General features: G+C 38.6%; 1 protein-coding gene across 3 annotated transcripts in view; it reads right to left on the reverse strand.

Moving 5' to 3' along the window:
- LOC116301045 (uncharacterized) overlaps positions 1-16,204 on the reverse strand; it is a 30,452-nt gene that overhangs the window by 8,598 nt on the left and 5,650 nt on the right. For 2 of the 3 annotated variants that reach the window (XM_031710045.2, XM_031710047.2), the window contains exons 2-10: positions 7,922-13,345; positions 3,881-3,961; positions 3,230-3,407; positions 3,017-3,102; positions 2,326-2,412; positions 2,141-2,234; positions 1,830-1,901; positions 1,677-1,741; positions 872-978 (exon numbers count right to left, since the gene is read on the reverse strand). In XM_031710045.2, coding sequence (XP_031565905.2) covers positions 872-978; positions 1,677-1,741; positions 1,830-1,901; positions 2,141-2,234; positions 2,326-2,412; positions 3,017-3,102; positions 3,230-3,407; positions 3,881-3,961; positions 7,922-13,252 — 6,101 coding nt within the window. In that variant the 5' untranslated portion in view covers positions 13,253-13,345. Of the gene's footprint in view, positions 1-871; positions 979-1,676; positions 1,742-1,829; positions 1,902-2,140; positions 2,235-2,325; positions 2,413-3,016; positions 3,103-3,229; positions 3,408-3,880; positions 3,962-7,921; positions 13,346-15,197; positions 15,319-16,204 lie in introns of those variants that run through there. The other variant, XM_031710046.2, reaches the window with a different exon arrangement.

The raw sequence follows: 16,204 nt of genomic DNA on the forward strand, positions 1-16,204 counted from the left end.
TCAATGAACGTAAGCAAGATATGCCTGATGTATACGAGCTTCTGAGAGAATATAAACAGAGCCCCCTGAGACTGCCAGTTTAAAGTGCCCCTAATACCTTAGGTAATACAGACCTTATGTAAGTTGAAGATATATTCATAAAAATGCGAAAATCCAAAAAATTTTCGAAATTGGATGCATTCTTGATTTTTAAATGAGTTTTGAAAACGCGCCTTTTCATATAAGGACCACGCGAGCGGGGGGACTGGTGCGATTACGTCATCGGGGTGATACGTTCCAAAAGTGAAAGACTTGCGCATTCTTCCAAGTTGATTCACTCGTACAATATGTAAAAGCTCAATATTTCGGCACTTTTTCTTTCTTAAAACTTTTAAAAACAGCACTCTTGACCCACACAAAAAAAAAGGTGTATCACCCCGATGACGTAAGTCTATACAATTTTTCAGGCTCCTCGAACGCGGTACTGAAATTTCGAGAGTGAGTGGACACGAGAATTTTGCCAACTTTTTCGTGCCGTAAAGAAGCAGGAATTCGTTTGAAACGAAAAAAAGTTGTAAAAACGCGTTTATGACAATTTGAGGATTTGTTCTAAATTGGTCTGTAATCAGGCATTTGGGGCACTTTAAGGCCTAGGGCAAACGTCGAACTTTCCATGCACCGAACTTAATTACATCAAAGAATGCCGCCTCATTATCACCTGATATCCATTGTTTTTAATGAGTTCGGTTCATGGAAAGTTCGACGTTTGCCCTAGGCCTAAGACTTATGGAGGTTTATATATTTTGTAATACAAAATTATAGATTATAAATTATAACATGCCTGACCGAAACTATAGCATATTTCAAGTGCAGATGTTTTCAAAGTTGTTACCTTTGAGCTAAATGTTCTGCAAGCTTTGTTGCCAAAAACGTTTTTCCAAGACCTGCAGCACCACACAGGACGATGAAACGATTTTCAAGAATTTGATGAATGAAACTCTATAAATAAAAAGAAACAAAGCGAGTTGGGATGAGTATACAACGGTGACACGATGACACGATTAATGCCAAGGATCTCAAAGCATGGTTACCGGCATTGGAAGTGGACTAGAGAAGCAATAACACTTTTAAATGAAAAAATACTTTGAAATAATACTTTGAAATAATGCTTTGAAATAATGCTTTGAAATAATGCTTTGAAATAATGCTTTGAAATAATGCTTTGAAATAATGCTTTGAAATAATGCTTTGAAATAATGCTTTGAAAACACTAAATAATTAGCAATTATTCGCCGAAGGCGAAGTGAATATCGGGGAATATTTACCGAGACGCGAGTCTTCGAGCGGCGAGGTAAATATTCTCCATATTCACTGAGATAATACAGTAAATCAATAAAAACAAACAAACAAAAACTTTTAGTTTGCGTGACAAATTCACGCAAAACTTTTAGCAAAACTTTTAGGCCATACTTCGTTGCCTTTTTCATAGTATTGATAGGAATGGCATTTATTTTCATTTTTTCAATTTCCTCATCAAAAATTGTAGCAAAACGATTGCCGGCAAATGCCATTTTGTTGCCGACTCTATTCCGAGATTCAGAGGTGAATATCGTACAATATTCACCTCCAATTAACCAATGAGCGCGCGCGTTCTTAGGAAGTACACAAGTTGGTATATGCTAAAATGATTTATTTACCTCGACTACATGTCGTGGAATAAGAGTTTCGTAGACAAGGGTATCGAATGTCTCACTCATCCCATCTGAAACACCAAGAATTAATAAGAATTTTCATTAATGTAATTAGGCTTCTTGATGTAAGCCTTTTCTGTGGTAATTATATTGTCTTACCTTTAAGCTGAATAACACATGAATTGCATTTTCGTGAGATTTCAACACGTGGATCTTTCCTTCTTAAAGTTTCTGTCAAAAAACAATAACAATACCAATGTTTTAAATCCCACGAACTTTTAATGGTGTCTATGAATATGCGTAAACGGGCCTGTGATCATCAACAACAGAGGTGTGCATTGAATGCGCATGCTTTTGTGCGAGTTTGAGAAAACTTTCCTATATTTCACCTAAAGTTGCATAAACCAGATATTTCAGTTTTACAGTTCTTGTATGAGAATAAAATATATGTAACAAGATTAAATACAAACCTGGGGTCAACATAGTGGCTCCTATCTGAGCGCCGTACATACTGGTAGGACCCAGTCCTAAACACGAGCAGGGATCGATACGCTTTACATGGTCCTGGGTACGAGAAAGGATCCATCAGTTGGCTCAGTTACAAGGATTTGAGATGGAAATAAAATCCATAAGATTTTTTTTTGTGTGGACTTACCAGAAAGGTAGCTTTTGCAGCATCGTAGACTCCACCCCAGTCAGTACCTCCTCTCACTTTGACAGTGCCCAACTTAACATTCATTTTCTACCAAAAAAAACAACAAAAACAAAACGAAGACTCAATTACGTCACATAGGTTAATTTGCATAAGATTTGATGCGGAGCTCCCTAAGGCGTTTGAGTTAAACGAAGTAGGGATTTTACGAGCAGGTATTACCATTGGTTTCATTGCTGAGCGCTGATCGAGCTAACTGCCGCTAGAGGGAAATTGGACAAAAACAAATCGTTAGAATAGTCTCCTTCCTCCCATGTACCTTTTCATCGTCCCCATGTACCCATGTACCTTTAAAGACTCTAACGATTTATTTTATTCACGGCAGTGTATTGCCTGTTTTCCTTGTCGCGACTGTTTTCTCGATCAGCCCAAAGCAATGAAAACTGTGTCAAACATTTGGGACTTTGCACTTTATAGCATAGATAAAAGTTCAAAGTTTCTAGACAAAATAGAGTAGTCGAGTGCGAAATTTTGGAATATCGTAAGAATCAGAACCTATTGTTTTGTCCCCCAGATTGAGCTGCATTCCAAAGTGCCGAAGGGGTCTATTAGACAAGAAGCAGACGACTTGTGTTTTTGTTCCTACAGCTGAAGACGTTTATAGCCAACTCTGATGATGAGTAGGACGTCTTACCTTGGAATGTCTCACAGCAAGTGCGCATCCAAATCCTTTCAAGAAGACGTCTACAGATATAAGCTCACTATCCTCACATTCAGAAGCTATAGACAATCAGGTAAAGGAAAAAGGATGGGAAAAAATGGTTAAAAAAAGAAATAAAACTAAAGAAACAAATGGAATACCACAGAGATCTATACTGGGACCTCTGACATTTCGTTTTATATTCACCTCTCTTCTTACTAGCAGCAACAGCAGCGATCTGTTTTCTTATTGAATCGATTCGTTCAGCGGACTCTGTTAAACTATCCTCTGTGGACTCACTCGAACTGCATGCTTCCCCACGTTGAAGTGACACAACCTTCTCTTTAAGAAGAGTGTTTTCTTGCTGTAGAATCCAAAGTTCACCCTGGAGTAAAGCAATGATCTGAATTACAAGTGTTTAGGCATGTCCTGAGGAAGGGCCAAACGATATTAGTCGTGGTTATCGTATGGATGGCGATAGTTATTACAGTGGAGTCCCGCTATCTGGCGGCGTAAGTGTAACACTACCAACAATTTTTGCCCCAGATGACCTGAATATTTCAAACCCTTGTTATTCTGAATCGTTTCCCTGGCTCCTATGAGATAACAAGACTCCACTGTACGGTTATATAGAGTATGATTTGATACATCATATTAATGATACCAGATTTTTCACATCAAAATATTCAGTCATTCCTCTAAAAAGATTTGTCGTCCTGTTCCCGAGAATAAAGAAAACGAACGCACAAAAGAATGAACATTCCATTCTTTGGTGAGAAGGGGAATTCTGGGAATATGAAGAATTAGTAAGAAATAAAACAAGAAAATAGAAAGAGAAAAACAAAAACAGTTTGATACCTTTATTTCATTTATTATCGCTTGCAGTTCATCAGCTTGGTGTAAGGCAACGAATGCTTCCATTGTAATGCTTCCTCTGCCCTGCAAGATTTGATATAAACAGAATGTAAGAATTTTTTTTTACACAAAGAAATAGCTTACCATGCTACCATGTGCTACAAATACTGTTGTGGCTCGGATGGCCATGTAAAATTGCAGTTCGGCCTCATTAAAAGACGTTAAACATAGAGGGCCACAAGTTTATCAATGGTAATTTGCAACTATAGATAAAGTCAATTATTAATATTAATATTAGTAGTAATATTGTATACACAACTTGTTCTAAATATGGTCTACAGATTAGCTTCAAGTAAACAAAAACACACGTTTTCAATGACCTAGAACTCTGAACAAAGGAAGTCTACTGAACATTTTTGGAAACGATATTGAGAATGTTAAGGAATTTAAATATCTTGGACAGATAAACAGATAGTGATGGTGAAGAAACTTTTGCACTCAAATACAAAAATACTGATGTTGAAAAGGATAACTGGGACTCCACCACTACGGGATTTCTTATATGTTCGATATTTAAAATATATCGCACACATGTAGACGGCCGAACTCCAATCTTACGAAAAAATTACTTTTCATCAAACCAACCAAAAAATATGTCAGAGATCCATGGATAAAGATCGAAAAACTATTAAACATTGATAAAGATCAGGCTAGAAGATTAACAAGAGGAAGAAGAGCCTTCAAAGGACTTCTTCTTAAGAACTTTAATCTCGAATACAATAGAGTCCCCATTGCCCAGCTAATTGCTGTTAATAATGGAACAGAACTGATACTGATACTGATAGTAATAATGAGTCAAATGTTTAAACGCTTTATGAAGATATATTAGGATGATATCAACAGTACTGTCACAGCAGTTAGCCTGTGTAGCGGCGCTCTAGGGGATTGGGGAGGGTGAGGGAGAAGCTTTCTCTCTCCCTCCCCCTTCCCGAATCCCCTCAAGCGCCGTTACGCAGGCTCGATAACAGTGTTGACAGCTAAATTTGGCAGCCAATAATTATAAAACATATAAAAAATTAATTCATGGCAATGAAGGTAGTGAATTATCGATAAAGTATATAATAGCACGCCAGAAAGTGTTCTGCAAAGATCGACAAGTTATATAGTAGCACGTCAGAAGTCCTGCAAAGATGCAAGCTGGCAAGAAGTACCTTTGATGACAGATAACCATTAAAACCATTCCTCAATGACTTAATACTTCCTAACGTTGATGTATTTATTTAGTTAATTACCCAAACTCTCACGAAAGGAAAAAACCTTCATTTTACATGTACAAAACCCAAGTCATGGTCAGTAGGCAACTGAATATTGGACTATTAGTCAAAACTGCAAGCATTCTACGATCTGTCTACATAACGTGTTGATGAAATATAAAACCACTGATGTATGTTATTATCTATCAGATCTTCTAAAAATAGTCATAAGATAAATCACTCGATTAGCTCTTTATGATGTGGAATTTTAGTTTTTTTAATTGAATCTCGTTTACCACATTTTATCATCTCTTTTGCTGGTTTTGGTCATATTTGGGACTGATCTTTTTCTCGTGAGAACCCACTTCGCAAAAGAATGGTTATCGTAAGAGTAAGAGAACTCTTGTTGAAGAAGATGGAATTGCATCGCTTTTATAATTGGCTGTCTAATTGTTTATAAAACTGAATAGAGATAACGATATAGATACTGTATTCAGCTTTGTCGTAGTACGATTTTGGAGACGTGCTTCTAGTTGTATTGCATTGTTATTGATACTGCTCCGGTGTGCGGAATAAGGTCAGGTCATAACAAACGACCTAAAAAAACCACAAACACACTCTAAATTACACTAATTGAAGTGTTTCGTAATAAGGCAACTTAGAAATTAATAGAAATTATCACCCGAGACGAGAGGATAGAACAGAATGCTGAAAAAAGATGTTACCATCAAATAGACAATACTGCAAAACGTCTCAGGAGAGAAAGGTTGTCGTTAAGTACATTTTCATACGCCACTTTAGGCTATTTGTAATAAAGTCAACTTCATTTTAAAGCACTGTCAAAGATGTACGAATTTAAAATTCAAGACTAACCTTCAATAGCTTAACAGAAAGTAAGGTTTAACCATTGAAAGTCTGAAATTGCCTCGAAGATTCGCCTTCGTTTTCTATGTAGTTTCCCCAAGCAATGCAAAGTAAGAGGTTTGATCACCTAGTTCGTGGATATTTGATATTCAAAGTTCTAGAAAGATTATCCCCTGATTGCCGAGACCCCAAAATACGATTCTGAATATAGCCCAGCACACATTTATCAGAGCAAGATAAATAGATAGATAGAATGTTACTTGATGGCGGCAATGAAGATAAATGATAGTGATATAAAGCTAGTCATTGTGCTAGGTCACGCAGGCTGTTTTGAAGAAGGTTTTTGGATTTTTATATATAGACAATCTTAAAAATAGATCAGATGAATGAAAACATATCACTTTAATGTAAAGAGAGAAAAAAAAAGAAGAGGAAGAAGAAGAAAAAAACACGTTATATGAAAAGCAACAACGATATAAAGCTTGATAAACTCATTATTTTGAAAAACAACAAAGATAAAGTAAATGGCGAAACAAAATATGAAAAAAAACATGCAATGTCTTTTAGAGTGCTTTCACTGTTGAATAGTTAGATAAATGTATCTTACTTAGATAACTATTTAGTTGACGTCACCTAAAATAGTAAAAGCGCGCCAAATAACGGTCATGCATGCTAATCCGGGGAGTCGTTTTACCAGAGAATGAGTGAATAGACATTCATTTGTATCATCGTTTCTCCCCCTGATCTCAGTAGCTGTTTACTCTTAGTTTCAAAATTAGGTGACGTCAGCTAAAATAGTAAATAACTTATCTAATATAGTTGACGTCACCTATTCAACAGTGAGACTAAAAGCACTCTAATGTCAAAGTTAAATTGAAAGTCAAAAGAAAAAATTGTACGTTAACACTTCGTTTACTTCATCCATTACAAAAAAGTAGAAAAATGCAGTTATTTCGCTTTTAAAAAGAAATGGGACAAGTGAAAGAATGCGATCAAATGGAGTTGAAAACTCATGTTCTAATAAAAAGTGCATCATTTGATGCTCGCATGCAAGATCGACATATCTATACAAAGAACTAGAATAAAAACAAAATGACTAGCTCCAAGGTGGCGCGACCACTGTGGTATTTCCAGACCGAACTCAAGCAGTTGGCCTTAAATAGCCCAGGGGAGTTCTCAAGGGTCTTTCATTTCAAATCGTTTCCAACTTCAACAATTACGATTAGTCAACAGTGTAAAATTACATTGTCTGACAAAAGCACTAGAATGTAACGGATATGTTAAACAGAAAGTTATTAAAAGTCTGCCCCATTAATGCTTGTACTTGACTAATACAGGATGAATGCTATCCGTGGGGTTATCAAGGATTTTGTGTCTAATGCATCTCCGTCTGAGACCAACATGAGCAGAGTCAATGGAGAGCTCTCTTAAATTATCCTGACTTGTATTCTCTAGTTTGCTAATGGAAGACTGCCAAAAATAGTGTTGACTTGTGCCCTGGCTTTTATCAGAGAGCCAAAAAAAGAAAAAAACAAACAAACCAGGGCCAGACGAGCCACCATCAAAGATCTCTAAAGTTTAGATAATCTTGCCACTTGAGTGAAAAAAAACCCGAAGAAAAATCACTTACTGACGTAGTAAAAAGAGCTTAGAGGTAATGCTTTCTCGTTTCAGACCACGAGTCATTTCCTGAGTTCTTTGTTTAACGCACAAAAATACTCATTAATGTGGATACAACTTATAAAACAAGGAATCTTATTCCCTAGAGAATGACACGTGGTCGATCTGAAAACATTACTCTTTCATTAATTATAATAATAGAACCTCTATTAAGCGACCAAATTCTATTTACCGACCACTTGACAGTTCCCCAAGGATGATCGCTTAATGGAGGATCTATTGGATAATGAGTTCTAAGTGAGATTACCTGGTTTTGGGAGGAACGAGGCGACAACTTGTCTTTCACACGTTCCATGGCTTGATCCAACAAATCCGACCCAATAGAGTCAAGGTCAAGTGAAGACCTGACTTCTTGCAGAAGGAAATCCACACGCTCGCAATACTCTTGAGCTTTGGCAGCTTCATCATTCTGGGCACTGCGATCGCCATTACTGGACGAAGCTCCCTGATCTTGGACTACAACCGTCGTGTTATCCACATTTGGCTTAACACTAGATTTCTCAGCAGTTTTGTCCACAAACACTACTGTGTCACTACTTCCAAAGAACTTTTCGTCATCAGATGAATACACCGACGACGACCGGTCAATTGGTGGACTAGTTTCATACCTTGGTGGGAACTCTTCTTCGCCGTAACTACAGCCGTTCTCATGCGGAGAAGATGTTTTGCAGTTTGTTGCATTTGAAACGGGACTAATCCCTTGTGGTGTTGGAGTGACAAGTTTTGCATGGTGGACCTTTGGTGTACTTGTAGTGATCTTCATCACATTTTTCTTGTTGTAGTCAATGAAAACATTAACACTGTTTGGACTTGGACGATTGTCATGAGGAAATTCGTGTACAGCGTAGTCAGAATTGTCGCTTCTTTCCTGGCTTTCATTTTCTTTATCATTGTAAGATCTCAGGTCAATGATTTCAGGTCTATTTTGATCTTTGATCTTCTGAACATCCTTGTCTTCGGAGCAGGGCATTTCTTTACGTAAAGATTGTTTTTCATATTTAGAGTCCCGGTATTTGTTTTCACTTGGTTTCTGAACCATGGCCTGCTCAATGTGCCTAATATTTTCACCATTCAAACCCTCTGATGATCTTTTGAATCTGATCTCCTTATCGCCGCCATTTTGTACAGCAGTAGGGATATCTTGATCTGACAAATACCCAGTTCTTGCTTTTGTTCTCTTTCGCTGAGAAGAAAATTTCACTTTTGGCAAAGTCTCAATCTCTTTGGTATCTTCGCAACCAACAAAGGAGACACTAGTTAGTCTGTCCTTTTTATTTTCCACATCGTCTATCGATGAGCCTGACGTAGATATCTCTCCGGAACTAAAACCGAAAGCGCCTTTGGTCTTCATACAATCGACTTCCTCTTCAAAGATGCGTTTCGATTGTTTCTTTGTGTTTGCCTCAGACCCTATCATTTTTGCTTGCAGAACCCCACCAACCGGTCTGTTCAGCCTGTGCTTGTATCTTATACATTCTTGACTTTTATGACAAGTAGGTCGCTGTGGCTCTGGTAGCCGTCGCCTTAGGGAGCTCCTGGCACTATTTAAATCTGAGTTCCCATAGAGCTGTGCAACGTGACCAGGAAACTTTTCTTCGGAATGGATATTCCCCGTGCTTGCGGCCTTAGTTTGAGGCTTTGGGAAATAAAGATTTTGAACCAGTTGCTGAGATTTAGCTTGTGAAGAAGGGGGTGCATTTGTTTTTTCCAAATTACCTTGACTGGCGTTCAGAAGCAATTTGAGGAGTTCCTCTGCTGAGATGGCCTTTTCAGTTGGTTGCTGTCCCCCATTCGTCTGAGTCTCTGAGTCTCTTCTTTCAAGTAACTGAAGATGTTCTTTCGTTTCATCCCGTAAATCTACCCTCAGTTTCTCCTTCATCTTGGTACTCTCTGGGTGACTTTCAGTCTCTGACTCATAAAGAGGTGGCACATCGTATACTAATGTGATACCGCATGACTCTGATCCCGATGTTTCTGATGTCTTTCGTCTTACTTCATGGTAAGGCGGTGGACTTTCAAATACTAATGCATCACTTGGTTGCCTAACCGAACTCTTGGGAGATGTCGCTTCGTAAACGGATTGGGGAGGTTCAGGTAATTTTGGATCTGTGGTAGCTGTCACTAGGGTCTCTAATTCAGGATCTTGTTCAGGTACAGACTGACCAAGTACTTTCTTGAGTCTCAAAGCTTCACCGACGATCATGTTCTTGTCGTCAAAGTAATCCCCATTATCAAACTCTAAATCAGCACCAAACTCAGAATCTGCCTTTCCATTCACGCTCCCATAATCAATTTCATCTTCCTCAGACGAATCAGAACTAAGATTGAGCTTTTCCGCTAACTCCTCGAAAGTGACTCTTTGAGGAACTTCGGAAAATCTCTCGGATAGAGTCTTTTGCGTAGGTGAGTTCACAACACCTAATTTCAATTGGTGGCTAGGAGGGTCCACATTTGATCTCGCCGGAAGACCAATGTGGACAGAAACTTCAGAATCACTGTCACTGCTTCGTTGAGAAGCTCGCCGAAGAGCCTGGATGCGAAGTTCTTCCGAAGAATATCGAGGTAAAGAAGGTGTATCACCACGTTGACTTTGTGGTATCTGATATTGTGCGCCATGAGGATTCATGTATGGCCGCTGAGGTGGTGTGACGACGTTGCCTCGACCACTGGCATAAGAAGAACGAGAAGAAACGAGGTTTGCCAGTTCTTTAGTGTCAATGTATTGTGGCATTGGTGACCTGTTACTTGGTGGGCTCTGCAGTTGACCATAAGGCTGTCTTTGGCTATAATTAGCAGAACAGTCAGATGCACTTCTGACGAGTAAGTGAGATCTATCGGACTGTCGTACAACAGGAGAACTTACTTCATCTGGTATACTATTATCAGAGTGGTACGTTTCCAAAGAATATGCTCGGCGTTGAAGAGGTGTTCTATGGAATGACCTAGAAGGTTCTAGAAATCTTTCTTCTTCCTGATCGACAGTGTTCAACTGAGTATCACTATAGTAACCAAGCTGAGGCGTTGGCCTCTGTGGCTGAATTGTCCTTACGTAAGGGGATTTCTGTCCCTTAGGTAACCTTTGAGATGACTGGGATTTCTGAGGAAAGTTTCTTACCAGTGGATCGATACCCGGCTCCTGCTGTTGCTGCGAGCCGTATCCAGACCAGGATCGCCGTTGGAATACTTCCTGCTCTTGTGATCGTCTCCGAGAACTTGAGATTCCATAACAGGATGTTGATCTTGGGATCGAGGGCTTTGCTCCTTGGAAAATCAACCTTTTTATATCTTCAACCGTCATGAAACCGCTTGGGTCTGGACCTTCCTCTTTCTGGAATTTGTTTGGTTTCTTGGTAGCACTGGGTTGGACGTGCTCTTCACTTGTGCTTTTTCTAACAGTCTGCCTTCGTAGGTTATTATCAGCACATGGAAACACCAAGTCGGAATGACTGGTTCCAGGGTAAGCTCCATCTTCGCTTTGGTAATGTTCATACAAGTCAGGAATGCCCACCGTATCTTGCATCGAAAGAACTCTTGGAAAAGCAAATTCACCATCTCCAATTTCCTCTTGGGATCCTTCTGGATAATAGTACATCGGAGCTGCGTCCGTGGCTTCAACGAAATCATTTCTTTCTGCCTGTTGAAAAGGTTCTTCACCAAAGACATAAGGTTCTTCGATTTCAGGATGGTCGTCCATCTGTGATCCAAAAGTCATGTCAACAATGTCGTTCGGATCGTCATACGCCTGTAGGTTCTCGGTTAGTTCAAGTTCAACTTGTTTATCGCCCTCATCATCAGCATCATTAGCGGAACACTCGCTCGAATAACCTGCAGTGGATTCAGAAGTCCATCCGTCGGAAAGATGATCACGACCTCGATAATTGTAAAAGCGACCTGGTTGCTTGAAAGGGCGTGGTGTGAATGACGTGTTTGACGGCACAGTCTTTTCTTCTCTTTGAGAGGGTAACGAACGAGTCATTCCCTCAATATTGGTACGAGTATTGGAAGATGTTGTTGTTGAACAGGTAAAGTTGGTTCTAGATGTAGATACAACACTTGTTTCTCCATTACACGTAGGTGTCAGGTATGACGACCGTGGAGGTAACTTTTCCTCGATGGTCCTCTCTGAAGGCGTGTCTTCATCATTTATGAGATCTTCCTCTTCGGACGAAAGATCTTCTTCTCCTTTGGCTAATGGAATGGCCGCATCACTTTTTCGTCTTTCCTTCCCATCATCCATCACAGCATTCTCAGGTATAGAAGTCAAGTCTCCACTTCTCCTTCTTCTACCAGAACGAAGTTCAAGCCGTTCCCGCTTCTTTGCGACATCTTTTGATCCTGCTTTCTTGGGAGAGGGCTTTCCTACTTTTGGAGAAGTCAGTTTCGGATCTTTTCTTACGTTTGCTTTGTTGGAGTCACCTCTCTCTGATAACTGCTTAGACACGTCAGGTCTGTTAAGTTTATAAGTTTCAGATCTGGTAGGAACTGGTTTAGAGTTATCAGCATTCAAGTGGCTACGCTTATGATGCGAATCTTCTCTCATGGAATTCAATGATTGAATTTCTGACCTCGAAAATTTCTTTGGCTGTAATTTCGTTTTTCCGAGTTTTGGTGACTCAGCTATTTTGCCATTCTGACTGCTTCCTTTTTCTTCACCCTTTCTGGATTCACTAGGATTTTCTGGTTTATTCTCTTCTGGAAGACTTTTTCGTCTTGGTGCATCTTTCTTGCTTCTTGCCTTACTCCTCTCCAAAGTATCTGGAATGTTTTCGTTCAATGCTGTTTGAATGTCACCGAACTTATCAAAACATTCCTCGGGAGTTTCGGCAACATGCAGTCCCTTCACTGCATTTGAAAGCAGACCCTCGTCCCTGTCATCTGTCTCCACGCTTGTAAAATCTCTTCCAACTGCCGACCCAAGCATTTCTAACTCGGCAAGGATAGGATCTATTCCACTGATATTAGAGTTATTTTGTTGCTTGGAAGATCGCTTTGGTTTAGGGGCAATAGGAGGCGGTTGGTCGAACCCAAATTTTTGTACCTCAACGTCTTGGGCATTTGGACTACCCTTAAGAGCATCTTCTTTTATTTTCTTCAAAAGCTCTTCAGCTGTTGCACCAATGTTATCACCCTCTTGGTCGTAGTTGCTCTTGTCTTTACTTCCTGTCAAACTTCCATTTGGCGAATCACTATAGTACAAACAATAGAAATCTTCTCTTGGTTCGGTATTTTCGAGCGATCTTTCAAAGTCTATATCGCCTTGCAAATCATCTTGAATCTCCTTATTCTTGGGACTTTCGCTCCCTCGACTCATCTCTTCGCCTTCGACCACATTTTGTGGCACCGAAGAATTTTCGAGTTGTGTACTTTTCTTAGAAGAACCGAATCTCAGGATATTCGTATCTTGATTATTGGTTTTAGCAATTTTTAAATCATCCTTTTTACGTGGCGGCGATTTTTCTCCTTGAATTTGTTTTTCTAATTCATCATCAACAAAACATCCGGAATCTGTTTTCGCTTTGACATCAAGTCCAGTTCTTCCTCGATTAGATCGATGAATGACATTTACGTTACTTGCCATTGTAGGTTAAGAGAGGTACCCAAATGCAACTGAACTCCATGATTGAAACACTAACCATACCAAAGTATTCATTTAAAGTCTACTGGAAGAAACCTGAAAAAGATTCATAATAACATAAATTAGGACTCATGGATTATGAACATAACGTGCACCAAAGAGTATTTTATCAGCTGTTCAAATATCTTTTTGGAGCAGTTAGTTGTTACATCAACAGTTCTGGAGTTGAGCTAGTGTGGTTTTAGGGAATCTAGGGTGGCGTAGCTGTAGACACTCGCCTGTAACCTCAGGAAAGGTCTTGGGATTTTCCTGAACTTGGCATCACATGCAATGAAAACAGTTTGCTTGCATAGGTCTCTCCCTTGAATCGAGATTTTTCCTCCCTCAGCGAAACTGAACCTAACAAGCGTAATTCCAATTCGATCTTCGTGACTTATTCGTGCCCTGAATTTAATCAGCGCATAAGTTGTTTCAGGATATCGATACGATTTGAAGGTTTTGCATATTGATCAGACCTCTATTGTGATACATACTGATATGACAAGTATTGACATGATAATCTGGTGCTTGTAGCTTGTCTTTGCAATGTTGGACTCAACCCAATTAGGATAACGTGACAAGAAAAAACGAAAGCTGCCGTTTTGATTGCCGTTTTTGGAAAAAGCTTGAAAATTAAAATGCTTTTTCTGTCAAAACAACGATTCGTGACGCAAAAAAAATTTCCATGGTTTTTTTTTTAAAGAAAAAAAAACATCAAACTTTTCTTTTCCTAAAGAAAAAATATCAGCAAAAGTGACATTGGAATCCGGAAAAACACCCTTGATAGCCACAAAACATAACACAACTTAACTGAATAACTTAAGTGTTTTTAATTGAAAAGTAGTACAAAAGTCCACAATAACAAGACAGAAACTACTTGAGATAACGAAATCAAGGCAGAGAAATTGGATTCCATCGACATTGACATAGTTATTTTTAGAAGAAGATCATTTTGAGCTACAGACGACTTCTCATTGGTTATTCAAAAATGTGATACATTCAGTTGTGCAATATCAAAATTTAATCACGGCAAAACTAAGAGAATCTGAAATTTCAGGAATTCGAAGAAATTTTATTTTTGTTTGTCTAAAAAGTGCAAGTTTATTTTCATAACAAGCAAAAGTCCTAAGAATAGTCGATAATTAATGTAACATAAAAGTTAAGAACTTTACTTCTAAATATTGCACTTATTTAATTATCTGTATAGACAGATGGCTACCTGAAGTAATCAATATACCTTAACACGCGAGAAATGATCGAATGCATGCGTACTAATAATCGATTACTGAACGGCCTTTCATTGTAAAGCTGGACAGAACCTTGTAGTTAAATGGAGTTGATTTTTATTATTACGAATGAGAAGAATATGGAGGACTTGATATAATTCAATTACACTCATGCACAAAACGCCTCATATACATGCCCTTCCGACTTTAACGTTGAGGCAATTGCAGTGGTAATAATTAAAAATCTTTCTACGTCTGAGAAAAAAACTTAAAGTCTTTAGCTACTTTCAATATTGCATGCCATTCTACCATTCTACATTAATAAAGGCAAAAACGTGGCTCTGCAGCACAGAATAAAAGTGACTTTAATATTTTGGCGTCACCATCGACATGGGAAAGTCAGGAAGCGAGCGATTCGCTAGACAAATATGACTTATTGGCTTTACACAGTGTAACATGGTTACAATTTAATCCTGTTAAATTAGGTAATTTATAAGTAAACACACTTAATCCTCAACTTACGACAAGTATCGAATAAAAACCCTAGTGTTACGACGCCGCGACAATTATTCAAGCACAAAACAACGAGTTGATCTCAAAACAAGATTTCTGAGATTACAACTTGAAAGAGATCTCACAAAAAACTTCGTACAAATACTAGTACAATTTGAAAATTTACTTACAGAAGCCAACTTGGAAGGTAAATTATAAGAGTGGATGAGCATTAAATATATCAGCTAAGACGTTCTTCACTTATAATCCGTGAGGCAAAACAGGGCTGCTCGCTTATGATATGTAAATGTTAGAATAGTCTAGAGTTTTGAGTATATTTGTTCAGGCGTGAGAGAGTCATTCTGAACGTCATTCAACACAATACTTTTGTCAATTATATTGCAATTAAGGAATAACTTTTTCTTTGAGTTGCGAAAAGGAATTCAAACTCTCTATTCTTACCTCCCGGCACTATTTTGCTGGCGACAGAGTTTACATAGCACCTTTTATTTGTCCCTAGTATGGCGGCTAAGATTTATTGGTTATGCAAATATACAAAAAAAAAAACTAAATTCCCATGGTAACAGGCCCTTCATTTCTTCTAAATAAATTTTTTTTCCTGGTACCGTGTCTTACGTGAGTTTTAAATTTAAGTCACGAGATCCTATAATTAGTTCTGCTAAGCAAATCACGTGATCCAATCAGTTTGCTGTCTTAAGGGAGGGAGGTTGCAGGAATTTATGGTGCACTAACTTTTTTATCAACCCCTTTGAGCAATTTTTTTTTGTTTGCTCAATATTTCTTTACTGAAAGAAGAGGTTGCTTGATGTTTTTTCATAGGTGAAGTGCTTCCTCAACTTTTTTGGGGGGATTTAGCCCCCCCCCCCCCCTCTTAATTATCTAATGGTCTGTTCTTAACCTTAATTTTGTCATAGGTGACATCAACACTAATAATTACTTAGACCCTACGTTTGTAAGTCTATCCTGTTGGATCTCAAGTGGTTTCCTGTTAACCCTGGAACTATGAGTGTTTCGGAACCCCCTTCTTTTTGTCTTATCTGGAGGTCTAACCAAGGTGAACAAGGAGCATGACGTCGAATGATATAAATGACATTCCTAGAAACCCCTTCTAAAGCAGGAAGCAATGAGGGTACTAACATCACGAGAATGCGAAGAGAATATTTAACACACTCAAAGC

This window comes from Actinia tenebrosa, unplaced genomic scaffold (genome assembly GCF_029948245.1).
Source record: "Actinia tenebrosa isolate PJP-AT-01 unplaced genomic scaffold, QUT_ActTen_1.0 PGA_scaffold16__25_contigs__length_10494907, whole genome shotgun sequence".
Taxonomy (NCBI): Eukaryota; Metazoa; Cnidaria; class Anthozoa; order Actiniaria; family Actiniidae; genus Actinia; species Actinia tenebrosa.